At 40.2% G+C, this 22,410-nt stretch overlaps 1 protein-coding gene across 21 annotated transcripts in view; it reads right to left on the minus strand.

Moving 5' to 3' along the window:
* Window positions 1–1,755: 1,755 nt before the first annotated feature.
* EBF3 (EBF transcription factor 3) overlaps window positions 1,756–22,410 on the minus strand; it is a 206,372-nt gene continuing 185,717 nt past the window's right edge. For 4 of the 21 annotated variants that reach the window (XM_073546365.1, XM_073546360.1, XM_073546359.1 and 1 more), the window contains exons 12-17: window positions 20,242–20,307; window positions 19,430–19,607; window positions 17,320–17,505; window positions 16,233–16,430; window positions 13,478–13,603; window positions 1,756–4,745 (exon numbers count right to left, since the gene is read on the minus strand). In XM_073546365.1, coding sequence (XP_073402466.1) covers window positions 4,699–4,745; window positions 13,478–13,603; window positions 16,233–16,430; window positions 17,320–17,505; window positions 19,430–19,607; window positions 20,242–20,307 — 801 coding nt within the window. In that variant the 3' untranslated portion in view covers window positions 1,756–4,698. Of the gene's footprint in view, window positions 4,804–13,477; window positions 13,604–14,049; window positions 14,117–16,232; window positions 16,431–17,319; window positions 17,509–19,429; window positions 19,608–20,241; window positions 20,308–22,410 lie in introns of all 21 variants that reach the window. The other 17 variants (XM_073546370.1, XM_073546368.1, XM_073546367.1 and 14 more) reach the window with 11 other exon arrangements.

A 22,410-nucleotide genomic window follows, 5' to 3' on the forward strand; every position in this document is an offset into this window, starting at 1 on the left:
GCGTTGACGAGTGCTCTTGTGTTCTCTTCGAGAGAGCCCCTGCCGGACATCTCTGGTGACTGCTTATCTCTTAGAGAACACAATGATCGGCAGTCCAAAATCAGACATGCTGAATCCTTATCCCTTTCCGAAATCATCTGTTTTGGGCCTACATACACATTAGATTGTTGACTGTACCCGGCATCGGTCAAAATTAGTCTTTTTTGTAGGGAGGGCATTAGCCCCATAAATTCCTCCATACACATGAAAAAATTCAAAGAAAGCCTTCAAAACAAATTTTGGCAGAATTGGCTTTCTGACTAATGTGTATGGGGTCCTCACAACACTCATTCTTTTGGCAGATGATGTAAGAACACACTCAACAGCTTATTTTTTATACGGCAGCACCTCTCATGGAGATTACTGGAGCACTCAGAGGAGCCGAGCATCCAGCATATGGGGGAGTCGGGAGAGATAGCTGGCAGCCAAATGATCGTTCACTTGACAGCTATTCGAGAAATTTTTTAATGCACTATTAATGTCCCTTTTTATGTTATGGTGTCTGTAGATAGCATAATAAGTGTAATTTGTAAAAAATAAAGAAATCATTATACTCACCTTATCGCTTACCTCTCCGGCCTCTCCACTCCTTACCACCACCAGTCCGGTCCACATCGTATGTTCTGATTCCCGCTGCTCGAGCTGAAATTGCCGAGCCTCTCACACTGGACTTTTGGCTCTGATGAGGCTTAAGAGGGTTCTGAGGAAGTGCACAAAAGGTCACAACATCATGATGTGTGCCCTGACCTTGTGCATGAGTGTGCAGAACAGCCCTGGGCCTCATTAAAGCCAGAAGTCCTGCCTCTGAGTTAAAGGTTTGGGGATTTCAGCTCGAGCAATGGGGACCAGAAAAATGCGGCGAGGACTGGACGAGTGATGGTGAGTACCAGAGGGGCCAGAGAAGTGAGAGGTAAGGTGAGCTTAAGGATTTTTTTTATTTTCTAGATGACCCTTTCAGTTCCGAAAAATGTCCATTTTGCTGAATCCACTCCAAAGCTCATTACTAAAACTCTGCATTTTGGCTAATGCATATTTTGTCAAATTCGAGTAGAATTCAATTTCATTTGAATTTATTCTCTCATCACTAGTGAAAAGTCATCTTTGAAAATATTTTTAGAATTTTTCCTTGCACTTTCTTTTTATACTCGTGTTGCAATGACACTTTTTATACTTTACAAATGTATATCTTTCTTAAAGGAAATCTGCCATCAGGTTCTTGCTACCTCATCTAAGAGCAACATGATGTAAGAAAAGAGACCCTGATTCCAGCAATGTATCACTTAGTTTACAGAGAGCAGTAGTTATGACACAATCAGAGTTTTTAGATGCAGCATATAGCAGAGCTCAGAAAGCTGCCCCCGCCCACACCACAGCTTTCCTTGTACATTGTATGTCAACAGTGAGCTGCTTATCAAAGGAGGGGGGCATGGTTTGACCAGGCATTAGTCCTGACAGTTATAATGTCCTGGTGATAAAACTTTCATTGTATGCAAACAACAGCACACAGCCTAATAAGTGACACATCCCTGAAATCTGTGTCACAGCCCCTATCTCATGCTGTCTTCAAATTACATAGGGAAAACCTGCTGACAGATTCCCTTTAAATCAGAGACGTAAAGTTTGTGTAAAAGAAACCCCAACGTTCTGTTCCTTTTCGGTGATTTGCAAGATTTTTTTTAATAATCAAACTTCAGATAAAATTACTAAAAAGTGAAATTCACAGACAAGAAATACTTTAATTAAATATTGTGTAAAATGAACATTTTATACAGTTAAATATCTGAAAAAAATGTACAGATAAAACAATCTTATTGTAGGGTCTTTAACAGTAAGATCTACCATTTAGTGAAGCGTTCATTCTGGAGACAATGTGTGAATTGACTAACTAATCTAGAACACAAACAGATTGCATTAATGAAATAACTTGCAAATGTTTTTGTTTGTTTTTTTTCACATGTACACATGACCTCTTTTTTTTCTTTATTTGAACCTTTCCTATACAAAATAAAAACGAGGCTTTTTTTTTACTTTTATTTTACTTATTTTTTTTTTTTAAAAGTGTCTAGATTTTTTCCCATTTAGCTAAAGCCTACAGGCTTTCAGAACGTAAATGTGCAAAGCATCTCAAGTCCGTGTTGGGCCGCCGCAGCTTCCGCTATTTTACAACACGTGATTAATCTGCGTATTGCCTAGAAATTAAAATAAAATGTCTCTCCTTTTGGTGTAGAAATTTTAATTCTGCTGCAGTTTGCAAAAGTATTCACACCGCTGTAATAGCAACATCTATAGTGCAAAGAAAAATAAAAATTAAAAAAAATAAAAAAATTAACCGGTCCTTTACAAACTATGATTTTGGCACTAATATCATTTACCGAGGATATCTTTTCCAATTAAAAAGTCTCAACTATTGGGACTCGCTCCAAAAAATTTCCATCAAAAATATATAAAAAAGTTGAGCATTGCCGTGAATTGTATGAAACCTATAAACAGTGCATGAGTTTGGGAGCGCAGAGTGCAGCAGAAGACGGATGCAGAAAAGGAGTGACATCATTTTACACCAGGATTGTGCTTTTTTTTTTTCTTCTTCTATTTATTTTTAGAATTACACCAAAAATCATCGTAACGATGCGACGATTAGAATTCGTGGTGTAAACCTGCAATAAATAGCACAAAATATTTTATTTTTATTTTTTTTAATTAAAAAAAAAAGAAAATAACTTTAAGGCATCAGAGAAACTAAATGTGGCAAACTTTTTTTTTTTTTTTAACAAAATATCAGTTGTTAATTATCTATTTAAAATTTTCGGCCTCTGAATTTGTCCAGTAAGCACATTTTTTTTATTTTTTATTTTTTTTTTAACTATGTGGCAATTCTTATGAGTGGCAGCTAAAATGATTTTTACATTCTATAAAAAAAAATAAAAAATAAAAAAAAAATAAAATAAACATACAACCACAAAGACCGTGGTGTTTGTGGTCAGATAATCATGCACATTTTGTTCTACTAATATTAATTACAGCCATGTGGCACAATTTTTTTTTTTTTTTGACTATACAACGAACAACTTTTATTCCAAAAAAAAAAAAAAAAATCATTTGTTCAGATAACTTAAAAATAATACAAAAATAAAGAATGAATTTGACTTTTCCTCAAAATAATAATAATAATAATTAAAAAAAAAAAAAGGACGGAAAGTCTAAACAATAGCACATTTCTGAAAGTACAAATGACATTTATGGACACCATGATTTGTTGAAAAAAAATAAAAAAGAACATACAGTATGAAGGCAACCTTTCTTGGCTTAATGCTGTTTTCTCAGCACGTCAACACACCAGCCCGACATGAAAACAATATGACAAAAAAAAACAAACACAACAAAAAATGTTTTAAAAAATAACAATAATTATAATATTAATAATACATACATACAAGAACCAAAAAAAAAACAAAAATTAAAACAATGGAAAGCAATATACAAAAAATTTTCAAAGATAAATACAATATTTATAATTGATATGTTACAAAATAAATTCCCTTAGTGACTGCAAGTGTTCACGTGAAAGAAAGTGTCAAGATTTTATTTTATTCCCCGGTTCAAAATGCTTAAGGAATAAAATAGGCTCTCACATATTTTTTTAAGTGGATCTGGAAAATGAAAAAATAAAAAAAAATAAAAAAAAAAAAAAAAAATTCAAGACAAGTGTATAAATATTTAGCTACAACTTTGGCAAAATCACAAAAGTCTACAATTTTATAACCACATACAAAACACATTAGGGAATAAGGTTCTAGAAGTCAAAAGGACAATTTTCTGGTACAAGAAACATAGACTTCACAGTAGCCTAAGAATGCAATAGTATACAGTGCGAGCAAGAAGTCGAAAAAAATGATGCAGGTCACACTTGCTTAACAGGAAGCTCTAGCAGTGGAAGTATATTGGAACCAACAGACAGTAGCATCTCCCCTCTGTCAGTGTGCTTGTTGAAGGCAAGAGAATTCAATATCAAAGTTACAATTCCTAACTACAATAAGTTACAAAGTTCCATTTCATTAAGATGAAGTTAAGCAATGATAAACCCTTTCCCCTCCCCAAGTTTCCCCGTTTTGTTTTACGCCTTCCCCACCTCCCAAATTTAAATGATTCATATATTTTTATTTTTTATTTTATTTTTTTTCCAGTTTGATGGCTCAAACCTCCTTGGCCCCCTTTTTTTCACCACAAAAAAAAATATTTCACATTATAGAGATACACAACCATTGTGAGTCCAATGACGAGTACTTGAAAAATGTTCTGAGGCATTTTTCATCAGTGTTTCATGAGAATTCGGAACGGTGCATCCACAACGCTTTTTTTATTTTTAATTTTTTTTTTGTCCCAACATTGAGCAAGTACTAGACATAGCCAAGACATAATCAGAAACTTTGTACAAAATAGGCGTCGTTTTTTTTTTTTCCCCCATCTTCTTCAGGATTGAGAAAGGTGAAAAATATGAGAAAAGTTCAGTCGACAAAATGGAATTGTTCGTGAAGAAGTCGATCGTTTTTGCAGGTCGAGTTCTAATAAGTTCAAATAAAATCTTTGTAAAACAAAGAGTTTGTAGCATTTTGCTTCTCGGTGGTTTTTTGTTCCGAAGATACTGGTTTCCGTCAGTACTCCTTAATACACTAAATGTGTCCCCTGAAGCTTTCTTCTGAAGCTTGATGCTACAAGCAAGTAGACAAAAGTGACTTTACATTGGTGGAACTACAAGACCCGACATAGCTAGAAGAAAAGAGGAAAGATTACATTAGCTTAACAAGCCTACATGTTCTCTATTTTTCAGTGAAAGACCTAAAGATTGAATAAATACTTTATTTTAATGGGCAATTTATTCTTTTTTTTAGGGGGGGTGAGGGGAGGTTTTAGTGAAATTTTATGTTTTCATAAGTTGATTTGCAGAATTCTGCTGCCATTTGGTTGTAAACTTCAGATTTTACGGATCCTGTCAAGAAGTTTTAGAATCGAAAAACAGCTAGAGAGATTTTTATTTTCAAGTTCTGGAAAAACAAAAGCACTGTGGCTTTTTGAAATTGGGAATTGAATTTAGATTGAACCTAGTGAACTCTACTGATCCCGTGATGGGGTCTACAATAATACATCTGAGGCTTGTGACTTGACTGCCCTCAAATGCACCATATTTTGGGTGGGAAACCTGAATTAATGAGTCCTAAGGTGGGCAAATTTTCAAAACTTCGAATTTTGGCAGATTAGCATGAATCTGGTTGTATAGTTCAATTCTCATCTTCTCTGTGAAGCTCCTCACCTTATCTTCACAATTATGGTCTGGTCTTCTCACAGTTCTTTGGTCTTCATCTTCACAGTCTAGTCTTAGGAGCCTTTGGCGCTGACTAGGCCTTGCAATGTCATGACAGATGTTGCCCCACTACATCATGACTTCACAAGATCTAGTCAGTGAGGAGGTGATGAATACCGGACCAGAACGGTGCAGATAGTGTTAGGAATGGCGGAACGCACTAAATAAAAATAAATAATAAAGTGCGTTCTCCGCTCGGGGTCCATCGTGCAGTAGGTACACCGCTGCTAGGTAATAACAGATGAGCAATATGGCGGTATAATGCGCACGGGTTTAACTTCACCCGAAGTGCACAAAGCGGGCTCTGTTCACACACAGAGGCGCCGCAACAAAAACATACAAAAACGCTGAGCCTGTTAGTGTCACAGACCACAGGGAAATGCACACACGGTATCAGGTCACAGGAGCAGGACTCAAGGCAGAGGAGTTGCATCCAACTAGACCTACAGTGTGTGCGGCGTCGCTACTGTGGACGCCAAGGAGGACTGCAACTGCAGCGCGGCGTAGGACACTGCCGCTAGTCGACAAAGCTAGGAAGCAGGCGCAGTGTCGGACGCTAGAGAAGAGGTGCGGCGTGCACAGTGGCCTAAGCCTTGCCTCTGACTGGCGCTGACTGCTGCACTAATTCCCTATCCACATGCGTAATATCAGGGGGAAGGGGTTTCAAATGAGTCAGTCACCAGAGTCATACATCCGTCACCATTCACACATTTAGCTTGAAAAGTTATGGTCATGCTCGCTTTTTATAGCTGTGCGGGACCTTCCAGATCTCCGAGATGGACCAATGAGATCTGGAGCAGGAACTGGGCACATGACTCCCGATCTCCAATGGGAGATTGTCTCGTGAGCATGCCCAGTAGGAGCACAGAGGAACTTAGTCTCTGGAGCGGTCTGCTGCAAAGTAATCTTCTCTGCAGAAGATAGACAGCAGGAGACCGCAGAATGTGAGGCTTTGGATTCCTGCAGAGCAGACGCAGAAACCTGACTCCTAACATTACCCCCCCTCCTAGGGCCCCCTCCCCTCTGAGCCTTCCAATCCACCACCTTGTGCCCATCAGAGGCATAGGCCTCAGACTCGTCTGAAGGCAAGTCTGATGTCCCGGTAGATGACACGGAAAACCAGGACACGTGGAAGATATCAGAGGCGGCAAGATCGCCAGGTTTAAGAAGGGAAATGTGGGAGACAACGGGAGCGGCAAAACCTCCCGGAGCATAAATTGAAGTGTAACGCCGCGGTGTGTCGGCGGACGTTTCCACTCTCTGTTTAAGGAGGCTATCCCGAGCACGTGAGGCGCATGCCCGAATATATTTTTTAATGTCCCGAGCCCTGTGTGGCCACCAATACTACCCTGCCAGGAGTTTTGTGGTCTGCAGGTAGCCACAGTGACCACCCGCCCTGGACGCGTGTGCCCACACGAGAACCTTTGGCCGAAGGCGAGGGGGGACAAAGGTCTTGCCCGGCGGCACAGAGTTTGGCCATTGCGGGGCCCCGTTATCCTGGGGAACACAGTGCTGACAGTGGTAGCCGCAAGTGGAGCTTAGTGCCGGTCGCGCCTCGAGACTGGCGCGAGACACCTCCATGGGCTCTGGGAGTGAACACTGTGGCTCGGGTGATTCCAGAGGTTCAAAGAGGTTGGGAGCCGGAGTAACCCTCAGTCTGTATTGAGCACGCTCCAGCCCCCGCTCTGAGAAACGGAGATCAATGCGGGAGGCAATGCCAATCAGCTCCTTCAGACTTGCAGGAACCTCTCTGGTAGATAGAGCATCCCTAACATGCTCAGCTAAACCTCTCCAAAACACAGGGATGAGGGCTCTATCAGACCACTCCAGTTCGGAATTCAGTGTCCAGAAACGAACAGCATACTGGCTGACCGAGAGGGATCCCTGAGTTAATGCAAGGAGCTGAAGAGAGGTATCGTGTCTGACCCGTGGTCCCAGGAAAACCTGCTTGATAGATGTTAAGAACTGAGCAGCGGTCCGAACCTCAGGGTCACCACGCTCCCACAGTGGTGTGGCCCACTCCAACGCCCTGCCCGACAGAAGGGAAATAATTAACCCCACCTTAGCCTGTTCCGTAGGGAATCGCGCAGCCAGTAACTCCAGCTGGATAGAGCACTGGCTCACGAAACCCCTACAGGAGGCGCAATCGCCAGAAAATGTATCGGGCAACGGGAGGCGGGAAACTGTCTGCACAGGGGAGGACATGGACATACGTGAAACCGCCTCTGCGATCGCCTGTACAGCAGCCTCCGAAGACTTCGCCGCTGAGATAACACTCTCAAGAGTAGCCAACCGGCCCTCTAGCTGGTAAATGCACTGAAGGAGTTGCTGCTGATCTGCCATCACTAGCCAGACCCTGGCACTAGTATAATGTTAGGAACGGCGGAATGCACTAAATAAAAATAAATAATAAAGTGCGTTCGCCACTCGGGGTCCACCGTGCAGTAGGTGTTACACCGCTGCTAGATAATGACAGATGAGCAATATGGCGGTATAATGCGCACGGGTTCAACTTCACCCGAAGTGTGCAAAGCGGGCTCTGTTCACACACAGAGGCGCCGCAACAAAAACATACAAAAACGCTGAGCCTGTTAGTGTCACAGACCACAGGGAAATGCACACACGGTATCAAGTCACAGGAGCAGAACCCAAGGTAGAGGATCTGCGTCCGTCTAGACCTACCATGTGTGTGGTGTCACTACTGCAGACGCCGAGGACTGCAACTGCAGTGTGGTGTAGGACACTGCCGCTAGTCGACAAAGCCAGAAAGCAGGCGCAATGTCGGATGCTAGAGAAGAGGTGCGGTGTGCACAGTGGCCTAAGGCTTGCCACTGACTGGCGCTGACTGCTGCACTAATTCCCTATCCACATGCGTTATATCAGAGGGAAGGGGTTTCAAATGAGTCAGTCACCAGAGTCATACATCCGACACCATTCACACATTTAGCTTGAAAAGTCTACACTAGCGCATGGCTGAATGGTCATGCGCGCTTTTTATAGCCATGCGGGACCTTCCAGATCTCCGAGATGGACCAATGAGATCGAGATCTGAAGCAGAACCTGGGCCATGACTCCCGATCTCCAATGGGAGATCGTCTCGTGAGCATGCCCAGTAGGAGCACAGAGGAACTTAGTCTCTGGAGCGGTCTGCTGCAAAGTAATCTTCTCTGCAGTAGACAGCAGGAGACCGCAGAATGTGAGGCTCTGGATTCCTGCAGAGCAGACGCAGAAACCTGACTCCTAACATTACCCCCCTCCTAGGGCCCCCTCCCCTCTGAGCCTTCCAATCCACCACCTTGTGCCCATCAGAGGCATAGGCCTCAGACTCGTCTGAAGGCAAGTCTGATGTCCCGGTAGATGACACGGAAAACCGGGACACGTGGAAGATATCAGAGGCGGCAAGATCGCCAGGTTTAAGAAGGGACACGTGGGAGACAACGGGAGCGGCAAAACCTCCCAAAGCATAAGTTGAAGTGTAACGCCACGGTGTGTCGGCGGACGTTTCCACTCTCTGTTTAAGGAGGCTATCTCTGGAGCGGTCTGCTGCAAAGTAATCTTCTCTGCAGTAGATAGACAGCAGGAGACCGCAGAATGTGAGGCTCTGGATTCCTGCAGAGCTGACGCAGAAACCTGATGCCTAACAGATAGAGACCAAAGACCTGTGCAGAGAAGACCAAAACTGTGAGGACAAGGCGGGAAGTTGCTCAGAGAGCGTGAAGGTTGGCTGAAGTGAGTATAATTTCTTTAACCTCTTCCAATCACTTTTTAAAGCCAACAAAGTGATTGCCAATAGGATGCCATTTTGCTGGATTAATGTCAACCGAATGTACAAAAATTGAGATTCTGATGAAACCAAATTTTTGGTGGTATTGGAGAAGAACTCAATTCACTCATTTGTTTTTGTGGCTATGTTGAAAACTTATGTGATATATTAAGGGTTTTGGATCTTCAGAAGCACAAAAAAGAAAAAAGCTAATTTGATTTTTTTTTTCATTTGTTGTTGAAGATGAAACTTTCAGCTCCGCGTAATATATCTAAAGATTGCTGTGAAATATAACCCATAAAAGCCCCAGACTGCAAACTGGATAATTGGAAGACTGGGTTTCTACAAGGTAATTATCTATAGTCGCCTAGGTTATGTAAAACTAGTAAGCCCATGTCCATGTATCATGAATTTCTCACAATACCTGTCTACTTTTTACATGTTGGGCTCATTTCAAAAACGTTTTACCCTTATGGCACATGCGTATAGCAAGGCAGCCTGGACAGGCCTGTTTACGAGGGCACAAGGAGTCCTTGCAATTAAATATTAGGGATCTGTATATTTTTACACGGTCCTTCCGTGAAACGTAAAACCCTCTTTTGGAGGAAACGGCCAGAATAGACCTAAGTTGAAAAATTCCAGAATATGATGCAACCCCAATATTGCAGGTCCATACAAGAGAGATCTGTAATATAACCATGTGCATGGGCTAAATAAAAAAAAATGACGTTCAACCATAAGGCAGCATAGGAACGAATATCTGCAAATCGTCTTATTTTTTATTTATTTTTTTTGTTTAGGGAAGGTGCATTAAGTTAAAAATAAGAAAAATTGGAGCGGACATCTCTTTTACGTGTCTGAATAGCTAAGCTACCGTCTTTAGAGAGGTCGGCAAAATATAATGTAACAAAGGAGAAGGACATTTAAACAAAGGAGAGTGTTCTGACATTTTGGTGCAAAACACCCTGCCTCCCACATATGATATTTCTCTTAGCGTTTTCCTAATAGCAAACAGTGGCCCAGACTCCCAAGAGACTGGTCATGTTGACAGCTGAAAAACAACATGGTCAGTACTGGTAATGTCAGCTGAAGCCAACTCACTCACCAGCCAGGACCAGACATTTCTCTAGTTCTAAATTAAAATCTTATGAGCCAGGGCTCTTTTTATTTTCTTACTGCTCGGGCCCACTGGAAAAAGCTGGTTTGTGATACGTAACAAATTTTTTTATTTTTTAGTTTTAGTTTTATCATGCATTATTATTAGGGAGAAGATCTCCAAAATCCTTTGAATCCTTAACAATAATGAATCAAGGCTGGAGATGGAACTATTACAATTTAGACATTTTATTTATTTATTTTCATTTTTTTTACTTGTCTTTCTTTCATTAAAACTTATTTTTTTTTCCCCTCACTAATTTATGTGTAACATTAATAAATTTGCTTATGTAGTGATCTAAGCTTCAATTTCTCAGTTCATTAATCCCAACGATATTAATTTGTTTTAGGAATACAGTTACCAGTTTATGGCTGATAAGACTTATGTCTCGCATGTATACAAATTTACTGTAACGTTGCATTGGGAAATAATTATCATTTGGCACTTGGCATGAATCGTAATAATTGTTATTGAAAAATGGGTCGTGTATATTATTATTTCCTACGACCAAAAATAATGTGGTTTATTAATGTGCCTCATAGGAGCTTAATATGGCGCTGATGGCTTTATGCTCAGATATATGATAGAAAAGGAACAATTAAATCGCTTGCCATGGCCAACGCTCATTTTCTGTAGCGCCAATATTTTTTTTCTTATGCTGTGTAATATTTTTTTTTTTTTTTAAATAGCATTTATTATAAAAACAAATTATTGAAAAGGGTTGTCCAATTACAAAAAGAATAAATTAATATACACCCTTTTAGAGAAATTTGAGGTTAAAGAGAACCTGACAAGAGATTCATGCTGTTCGAACAATGGGCAGCATGAACCAGACACTTCCAAGACAACATACTTTGAAAAGCCGACCCGGGACCACACGTCAAAGATGGCTTGTCCGAAGCAGATCCCCGGTGGCTTCTCTTTACTCGTTCCCAAGACTGACAGTTCTCTCCCTATGTGTGTATAGGGAGAGACATGGAAGCCTGGAGAACAGTTAGAGGAGAAGCCACCTGGGATCAGACTCTTGGACTAGTTATCTGAAGATCATAGTCCCTGTCTGACATTTCCATGTCTGTTGTCTCTGAAACGCGGCAGCATTTCAGAGTAAAAAATACACGGCTGCAATAACGCAATCAGTGTCTGGTTCATTAGTCTCTTTGGACCCTCTTACATTCCCTTTAAAATGGGACTCTTTAATCTGTTCAGGATAGTTATCAATTGGCCAGAGTGGACAGTGGTTATAAAGAGTGTCTCTCATTCTGGAGGTCCTGTCCTGTCCAACACTACTCTGAAAAACCACTGATTTCAGCATGTAATGCCTATTTTCCCCTGTGGAGGTGCTGCAGAGAAATTGAACACTTATTCCTAGGATTCTTTACAGATTACAGCTGATTGCTGAGGGAACACTTTTAATTGTTTATTATCACGTGACCCTTCTAAGTAGAGATTGTCCAAAGTTGAGCCCCCCATTAAAGGAGATGTCTATGTAAGAAGCCCCTGGCAATCAGCTATTATTGCCAAGAGAAGCTGCAGCCAGACATTTCCTCTATAGTGACCACTAGTATTAGATGTATAGCCTTGTGTTGTTGGCTATCCATGTTAGCTCATATCCTGTGGGCTCTCGAGCGGGAGAGTACTCTCTATGATGTTCCATTAGGGAATATAGTAGAAACTTTGGCATTTGAGATTTCTACTTTTATCCATTCTATATTTGAATATTAAGAGTCATACAACATATTAAATAGAAAGTGTCATTTTCCATAAATATATAAATTTTACCCAGTATAAATGCCGATGTTCACCTAAATCTGTCATAGATTTTCTTTTGTCCCTGTGCCTCCCTATTCCCGAGATAAGACCCTATTTTCTCTGCATACACCGTATTTTGCGGATTATAAGACGCTCCGCATTATAAGACGCACACCCATTTCCCCCCCAAATTTGGAGGGGGGAAGTGCGTCTTACAATCCGAAAAATAAGGTAAATGTTATTGTTTTAGCCTACTGGGTGTGGTCCTCAAGAGAAGTATTCAGAACCCAACCCACTTGGCTGAAATAGTAGATTTATATACAGAATAGATGGGGCTATATCTCAGGAATGGAGAGGTGCAGGAAAAAAAAAAAAAAGAAAAACTACACCAGATTCAGGAAAACAAGGGCATATACACCAGGTTAAAAAAAAATGACATATTGATGGAAAGTCACAACAGGTCCTCTTTAAGACAAGAATATATAAAACTTTATAGATAACAGTATTAAATTAATAATTGGTTCATATTTAAGAAGCACCAGACACCTACACATAAGAAAGGCTTTAATGGCATGGCCGGGAGTAGTATTTGTTAGAATGCAGCCAATATTTATGGCATAAGGCATACATCTACAAGCTAAGGCCATGTTCACACATTCAGTATTTGGTCAGTATTTTATATCAGTATCTGTAGGCCAAAACCAGAAGGGGATCAATCAGAGAAAAAGTATAATAGCGATACAGCACCACTTCTGTATTTATCACCCACTCTTGTTTTGGCTCACAAAAAAAGAAGACTAGAAGCAATGGGATGAAACTGAATGGGAGGAGACACAGATTAGATATTAGAAAAAACTTTTTGACAGTTAGAGTGATCAATGAGTGGAACAGGCTGCCACGAGAAGTGGTGAGTTCTCCTTCAATGGAAGTCTTCAAACAGAGGCTGGACAGACATCTGACTGGGATGATTTAGCGAATCCTGCTTTGAGCAGGGGGTTGGACCAGATGGCCCAGGAGGTCCCTTCCAACTCTACGATTCTATGATTCTATGAAATACTGATGTAAAATACTGAACGAGTGAACGTGGACTAATGCAAAGTGACTTAAATAGTTTTACAAATTATTTAAAAATTCAAGATCTGCAATCTGATTGGTCAGTGCAGGCAATACCATTGGTTGGATTTTGCATTGGCTCGTACATGTCTCCTCCATTGACGTCATTAGTCCCCACCAAGTGGGAACTTTATGGAAAATGCATTAATTCGGCCCCAATATTTATTTTTTTTTAAAGAAAGATTCCTGTGTGTAGGTGATGGACCAACATTAAAGCAATAAAATGGGGACATCATGCAATTCAGGGTAAGGTCTCTATCATTATTCACATCTATGGATACTATGGTTTAATTGTACATACATTTTGAATCATGAAGTCTCTGGTGTTTTGTGCCATTCTCAAAGCAAACGCCCAATGGAAAAAGGACAGAGATGCCACTTCCTATACATGTAGTATACCCTCCCCAACCATCTTCCTCTCCAGATTCTACATTTAAAAATATTTTGAGAAATAACATATGTTCAGACTGTTACTCAGATAGAAATTATCGTTGTGTTTTCCGATACACTGTTTCTTTAAGAATTCAAAATTTACATTACATTATATGAGCAGAGACCTTGGAGACATCGGGACTAATCATAGTTTTATCTCATGACCATAAATCCTATATGAGTTTTTTTTTTTCTTTTTTGAATGAATAATATTTTGCCACATAAATAGTTATTTTGCTTTTTCTTTTTGTGAATTTGTTTCTTTTGCAAATGTCACATTTTGGACCAGTTATGTTTAATTTATACTGATTTAAATAGAATTTTAGATTTTTTTTATCGTTCTGGAAGGAAAAGGAGGGGTGTTGATATTTAGTAAAATAACAAATATCTCAATGGTAAACGGTTCTTTTTATGAAACGTTAAAAGATGAAAATGTCTCACATTATGCAGCACTGGTTCTAGCTTTACGAATTTCAACATTTTTGGAATGTGGTAGTATAATACATGTCTGAAAAATAAGAAACATACTTGATATATCTTGCAGCATTGAATACTATCATTAATATCATGGACTGTCAAGACTCTAGTGACCAAATTTTTTTTTTCAGACATTTAGAAACTGTGGCGAGGAAATGGATTTATATGTAAGGGAATAAAAAAAAATGGCAGGACATTGATACATCACCATGATAGCTAAAAGATAGGGGAACCATGGATGGATTATTATGTGGCAGAGGAGTAGCAATAGCTATTCCTTGGCCACCAGTTAACTGCTGGCTGAAGATGTCACAAACTCCCATATGTGATGATGTCATGTTATATGGAATCTAATTGTTAGTAAAATGGTGATCATTTAAATGCACTTTTGCATAATAGGGAGCCATAAATGCCTCTATTAGTAGAGACACAGTGCCAATGGATACATGTGTACTCTTTGTTGCCAAGCCATTGTTATGGATTACATCAATTATATCAATATTTCACTTTTAAAGGGAATCTGTCAGCAGAATTTCAAAGTATTTATATACACAAGTCCAGCAATACGTTTTGTAGGCTCACGGCCGAACAGAGTCTCAAGGGGAGATATGTGTCACCGAGGCGCTTTGCCTCTGTGATGTAAGGACTGAAAAAAGCAGGCTCCAGCACAAGTAGGGTTAATAAAGCATAGCAAGGGTTCGGTTTTTAGGAGCAGTTAGAAAGAGTTGGGTGGGAATGGCTGCACCCATATTTTCACTCTTGAGTGTGGTTCTGCTTATATAAAGTAACCATGCTGTCTCATTAGGGGGTGTGTGTGTGTGCAAGGTAGAAAGACCTTGCTTGTGTGGCTCAGTCTCTGCTAGAGGCCGAGAGAAGAACTGACATCTAAATGGGTGAGACTGTGCTATTTATGGACTGTTTAATTTCTGTTTTGGCTTTGTTATACCTTTTGTGCCCAGAAGAGACTGTTTTCTCTGGACTTTACTAGGAAGTTTATAGAGTTAATAAACTTCAGCTGCTTTGGACCTGACCGTATTGTCTGCCTGTTTGAAAGTTACCACATAAAAATGAGTGAATCCTCACACTTTATATAGCTGAAGGGCTATGGTAGATCTGAAGCCTCTGTCATTCCAGCTCTATTCTCCACCCAGCGCTGCCTACTCCTGCTTGACTGAGCGCTTCTTTGTTTGAAGTTACACAGCATAGAGCACTGGTCCACAACCTTTCTAAACTTGAGAGTCACATTCAGTCGTGAGAGAAGGTCATGAGCCGCATCCAGGGCCCCCACAGTAGTGACACTTAGAACACACCTTATCGGTACAATAAAAGCCAAAACTTCCCTACAGAAATAACACTGAGGAATTATGCTTGCATTCTGGCGTTCCCACCTTATGTTCATTCAGTATTCCTGCATTAAGCTCTCCCGCCACACTGTTACATTCAGATTCATGCTCCCCTATAGCGGGCATTATCATGCTATCTCCGGCTTAGCACTTACTTAATTTATCTCTCCAACCGCAAGGCTAATATATGCACATCCAGTTCTCCTCTTCTGCATGAAGCTTCACACAAAGGTCTCCAACTGGAGACCTGATCTTCATAGCAGTTTGCTAGACCTGGTGCTCATATACCAAGTTGACAGTCGCGAACCACATATCATGGCCCTGTGAGCTACACTTGGTTCCCGAGCCATAGGTTGAGGATCCTTGGCATAGAGGCTGTAAGTCAAGCAGGAGTAGGCAATGCTGGGCTGGGGAAAGAGCTGGAGTGACACAGCCTTCAGATCTACCAAAGTCTTTCATCCTTACTTGCACATCAATTCAAACACTGATATCTCAATAACAAGAGGAATGGACTGGCCATGTAAAGGTATTGCTGGACATGTCTTTGAAAGAGCTACATGTGCATGTAGATAGTTTTTAGAGTGAAATCCTGCTGTTAGGTTCCATTTAAATAGAGGCTTAATAAACCTCTCCAAGAAGAAATTAGTAATGAGGAAGCCCAATGGAGTGCATTGGTCTCCCTGAACGACATATGAAATGGGGGGATTTAATAGGTTAATGAAAGGCTGAGAATTGCCAAATTTGTCACGTGAGCATATACATGTTACATTTAAGCCAAAAATTCTCTTTTGAAGCTCAACTCACCTTGAAGTCCATTACCGTTTGCACTGGTGCAGGATGGTGGAGGGGAAGCTTGGGGCCTGACGACTGGAGCGAACGCACTCTTTTGTTTTACTGCAGAGATGACATTTGCAGGTGAGAATGAGAAAATGCCGTGTGTACTGCTACAGTTTGAAGGGAGGGTGACCGAGGAGGCTGCCATTGTAGGACTTGACGGTACTACTGCAACAAAGCAAAAATAATCAGGACTCAAAAAGAGTTTTTTTTTTTTCTTTTTCTACTCTTGTGGCAAAACATAAAAAAAAGAGAATTTAACGGTCTTGCCTTATGAGTTTGGAAAAAAGGAAATAAAATAATGAAAAGTAATAGTTCAAAGTAGAAAATAAATGGAAAATAATGGCATGGCCAATCGCTGGATGAATCATGGAATCGTATCTACTGTAGGAGTTGGTAGGGATCTTATCTAAGCATGTAGGGTGGTGGTCAAGAGTTCTAACATACTAGATCCATTGCCCAATATTATTTGTACAGTAGTAGCCAAATGTTTGTAGCTTCCAAGTGTGTCTAACGTCTTAGTCTCCAAGTAGAAATAAAAATGGAGGTTTTCTGCATGGAAGGGCTTAGGCGAATAGTTGGGTCCTTCTGTTGTTCCTGCTTGGTACCATACTTTATAGAATAAACATTGATGTGCCATGTAAATGGATTGCAATGAAGCCCACTCATACTGTCCACACAACATTCTTTCTATCAGAATTGAAAGCATGGTATGAGAATAATTTAAAAAAAATTGCACAAAGACTCCAAATTCCTGTTTTGTTTTGTTGTTTTTTTTGTAGAATATGCACCACATTACTTTCGTGAAATTGTATCGAATCATACGATAGTTGAGCATTTAAGTCTTTATTTCTATTGTCCGGAATGTCCAGCCTTCAGTCACCCATCCTTTTATCCAGAAACTCATAGCAAAAATAGCAACAAAATAAAAAAAATTAAAAAAACAACATAAATCACAAATTAAAAAAAAACACAAATCAGAAATTTAAAAAAAACAAAACAAAAAGCAACCAAATTAGAAATAGCTGAATGCAGAAGAATTAAGAAGAACACTCACTGCCATAAGGAGAGTTGGCGGATGAGCCGTTGAGGAACCCAGGTGAGCCGGGAACTCCTAAATTGGGCATTCCAGTGTTTCCATACCCATTCATGCTATTGCTGACTGTGTTGTAATTGGACTGCTGTGGGGTGCTGCTGGGAACGTATCCTCGTGGTGATACGCTGCTTGTATTACGACTGTAGCCTACTGTGAGAAACAGCAACCGAGCAAACAAAAGATAATGTTACTATCATTTATAATAGACACTTCTGCTTCCTTCCCCGTGAATCCACATCAAATGCTACACAGATTTATTGATCACACATGCTTTACTTCACAATGCCTCTTACTGCCCTATCAACTGTTGCAGTTTAAGATAACCTTATCACACAAGCCCTGCTTAAATCATCTATGAGCACACACTATGTTGTTCCCTCGCAGGCTTAGACAGCCAACAAAAGCTTTCTTCGATCCAATTGTGTCAGTTTCTTTCACGTTGCTCCTTAGTAGCAATTATCAACAGGCTTGATTCCTGGTTTGTACCAACATAGAAGATGAACTTTCAGCCTTTTCGAGACCTTCAAATGCCACCAGTGACAGGCAACAACTTGTTTGTTACAATGGTTTCATCTTAAAAGGCTGTTATGAAAAGGCTGGATGGTGGTCCCCCTCTAATGACTTCTATATTCCTATATTTAGTCTACTTTAGATCCTTCCTTTTTACGTTTGCTACTCTACTACATTGAGACAGCTAATTACGATTGCTCGAAAGTCATAAACGATACCTATGTGGCTATTCTAGGCATCTACATGGGGATGCAACAACACACAGTCCTTCTAGAAGGTGTTAGGCGCAGGGTTGCTAATGATCCAGAAATTCCAGGACAGTTCTTAAAAATAGGGCATTTTTTTGCCCGGTCCGTAAAAAAAAAATTTTTTGTATCCATGATTTGATCAGTGAAGATGGAGACCCTTTTCACAAATTATTATGATTGCTCAAAGAGAATGCAGCTAATGTCTTCATATCAGAATTATTGGCTGCAGACATGTATCACTTATAACCATGAGGATTTCTTATGGTTTTACAAAGTGTCAGTAAAAAATATTTTCTGTCTGTGCTTTTTTGATAAGCTGTCGAGAAAAAAATTCTAAAGCTAAGATGGCAACCCTGGTTATTAAAAAGGTACAGATTAAAAGGGCTTGTTTGGAAGATCAAACATGGTTCATTACGTATGAAATGGCATATAATTGTGTCTACCAACTTATAATATAGTTCAAATGAGCCACAATGTCCCGGTCTCAGCTCAGCTCAGCTCAGGTTAGGCTGGTGTCAACACAGGAGAAAACTTTCTACCCCAAATGCATGGAACATTTCAATAGTATTCTCTGTTAAAAAGGTGCCTATCCTTAGAAGAGGTCATCAATGTCTGATCGTTGAGGATGCAACCTCCAGCACCTCCACAGATCAGCTGTTCCCAGTGTTGATGGCTGCCAAAACTGCTCAGTTACAGCATATCCATCCCCTATTCAAATCAATAGGGAATAGCAGATCATTGGGGGTGCCCAATGTCGTTCCCCCACTGTTCAGAGATTTATGAACTAGGATAGGCCATCAATGTTAAAGTCCTGGATTTTAGGGGCGATGCAGACACAAAAAAATGGTCTGGCTTAGGGTGCTTCCTCTCTTTCATCAACACAGTGACAGGGAGGAAGCTCTTTCATTGGGTCGAGACCGAGGCAGAAGTTGAGCTGCCAGGAAGGCGAAAAAGAGAACTGAAACCAGGACATTAGGGCACATGTGAAAAATAAAGAATGGGAGTAAGTGCATTTTATATATTTCATACATGATGAAGCAACCGTTTTAATTAACAGATTTGTCCATACTTGCCTACCTTCAAGTTTTTTAAAGACTGAACTCAACTTTTATGCCACAATTTCAGCACATTTTCATCCAGACACAGATAACAGAAACAACACCCAACAGAGTAGCCCAATTTTTTTCAATTCTTTTTTTTAAATCTGTCGTCTCTGGATATTTTTTTTTTTTGCCAAAAGGAAAGGTGAGAAGGGATACATCTGTACAAAACCATGATCAATATATGGAATTGGGTCTTGCCTAACAATGTACCTTGGTCATTGGCTTGTGACGTCTCTGAAACGTTGACTGCTAGCTGGCTGCTGAATGAGTTGACTCCCATCATGCTGCTGTGAGACGGAGTGTTGGCAAGCGAGGGGATCTGGTTGTGATTGCGTGGCACACTGTATAAAGCTTCGGCAATGTCAGCTGCTCGTTTCAGGATTATCTCCTACACAGCAATAAACGTAGACATTGTTACCGAGGAAAACGTATGCGATGGTCTCAACAGCCATCAATAAAAGCTTCTCCTAGTTTGGAGATATCAGATGGATGAATTAGTCAGTAGTGAGGCCATATCATTGTCTTGTCTCATTTTCTTTGAAGACACAGGAATATATTACAGTACGGAATACGAAACGGACCTAGTTATTCTAAATAAAACTGTCAGTATATATACATGTGTTTCAGGGCAATGGCATGACTGTTACAATTTAGTCAAATATTTTCTCTTGCCTCTACTTGGCAGGTTTACTGCAGGCTTCGCTATTAGTCACTGTATATTTTGGACCCAGTTCAAGGTTACTCTCTCGTCTTAATGATTGCTTATGCTTTTGGCACCTTACACCTAATTGTCATTTCTGATAGGAAAATGAGCTCAGAGAAGAAAAATGGAAAAAGATGAAGCTTTTTTTTTTTTTCCAGATTCTCAGTGCTTCTCATCACATTACACTGCCCTTAAGGTGGCTGGCAAAGGCACACATTTCAAATAAGATTGTATTGATATCTTGCCAGCTCGTACTCACTGTGGCTCTCTAAAATGTTGTATTCCTGAATGGATTTTCAAATATGCATTAATGACTTGCCTGGTTGTTGTGTGGCATTCCGTACAAGGCTTCAACGAGGTCTGCGGCCCTCTTCAGTAACACTTCCTGTAGGAGGAACGAAGCGGAGATAGCGGTTTAGATAATTGTGGGCTAGAACCATAGCACTGGAGTAAATTTAACAACATGATTGCCTAAAAGTCAAACAAAACTACACAAATGAAGATTAAACCCTCCATACACATTAGACTACTGTTGGCCGAACCACCCGATGACGAAGTCTAATGTGTATGGGGTTCCTGGAAAATTGATTGTCGTGGGAGTTAAGGATCTGGCAAGATCAAATTCGGACTTACAATCTTTTCGTTCTCACTTGGTTAAGCCACCACCAGATGTGTCTGGTGGCTCTCTGATTGAGAAAACAGGAGCATTTGGCTGAGTGAGCACGTCTGTGTATGGGAGAGATGTCTGTCGGTCAAAAAATCTAACAAGTCCCATTTCAGACTGTGGATCTTTTTGTTCTCCCCAGGTCTAAGCCACCACCAGATATGTCTGGATGCTCTATTATAGAGAACAGAGGAGAGCTCAGGGAGGCTCTATTATAGAGAGCAGAGAGCTCAGCTGAGTGAGCACTCCTGTGTATGGGAGAGTCGGCCGAGATGGCTGCCAGTCAAACAATTAGTTCAACCATCGTTCAGCCAACAGCCATCTAATATGTATGGGGTCTTTACTCTTGGCTAAAACAATGAGACCAAAGTAACAGTATGATTGCCAAAAGGTCATGAAAGGCTATACAAGGTATAGTCTATATGTCAAGGTTACTACGATTAGTCTTGGGAATTATAGAAAAATTTGATTCTTGTTGATCGTAAGTCAAATATGCCTATTAATAATAAAGCCTTTTTTGGAATCTATCTATTCACCAGTGATTGACTGCAATGGTAGTTCGGAGCCCATATCACTTTGCCGCAGTGATGAATTAGTGAAATAAATACTGAAGATTTAACGATGGAGTCTTGCGGGTATTAAACAAACAAACACATGGCGGAGATATGAAAAGCACAGGCAGCGTAGGCACTTGTTAATTCCTAGCACTTTAGTGGCGAAGAACAATAAGTAATTTTCCATATCTTAATTAAATTGGCAAACTCCTTAAAGACAACATCTCACCTCTAATTCACGCTCGAAATTTGCAAGTGAGTTCAATGCTTATTCCTCTTTATTTTGAACAATAAAGTGAATTAACTCGGGTTAATCTAGTTTTTTTTCATAATGACATTAAGAAATTTTTCAATTAACCTCTTTGACTGTGCGCTGTAAAGGACTTCATAAATGGCTTCACATTCAGAGACTAGAGTGCTTTTGCCTAGGGGTACAGATGCACAGAGTTTGTCTTATCCATGCCTGCATGCCTACCTTCCATTTTTTTTTACGATGGTTGGGATTAATCTATAGTTTACTTAATTTTTACTAGAAAGCTCTTGTATTTGACTTCTCTTCCCCTTAGAGGATGCCGGAGTCATTTACAAAACACTTATTTGAGTCAAAATTAAACATAGTGATGTGGCGTAACCCTGCTGAGGATTCACGGCACAAACACAGGTCGTAAATGCACAGTTGATAAGTGCATCTCGTATGGGATTTGTAGGTCATGGGGAAATTGTATCCTCATCTGCCATTCTCTGTTTCAAATTTGCATAATAAATTGTGAAATATCTTTGAAATTGGTCTAAACTGGTTGAATCAGTTGGTCGAAACTATGGCGAATCAGACAAACACAAGGTTGAAACCGATGGTACTAAATGTTGTCCATTGGGTGGAAAATTTGAGATTCCTTTAACTGCTCTTGTCAGTCAACAGTTACTACAAATATCATCTTCAATAACTGCCTGATAATTTCCCATCTGAGGCAATGCCAGACTTTGGTCCACCAGAAGAAAAGATTCTGAAGGTCCATCATCCAGCAATATAAAACTAGTGCATTCCTACTTCATTGTGATCTATTAATATTACTCATACAAAGGTTTATCATCAAAGATGACTAAAGTTGGCCATACACATAAGACTTATTTCGACTGAACCCACTGATATTAATGGGTTCAGCCGAATATTTGAGGCGTATGGAGGCACCAGCCACATGATGGTCAGGAGTGATATTGATTGGGCATGTATGTTTTTGGACTGCTGATTGCATTTTTCTCCCTTAGCTAA

The sequence above is a fragment of the Dendrobates tinctorius genome, unplaced genomic scaffold, assembly GCF_039654945.1.
Source record: "Dendrobates tinctorius isolate UK_male_01 unplaced genomic scaffold, ASM3965494v1 ptg000147l, whole genome shotgun sequence".
NCBI classification, from domain to species: Eukaryota; Metazoa; Chordata; class Amphibia; order Anura; family Dendrobatidae; genus Dendrobates; species Dendrobates tinctorius.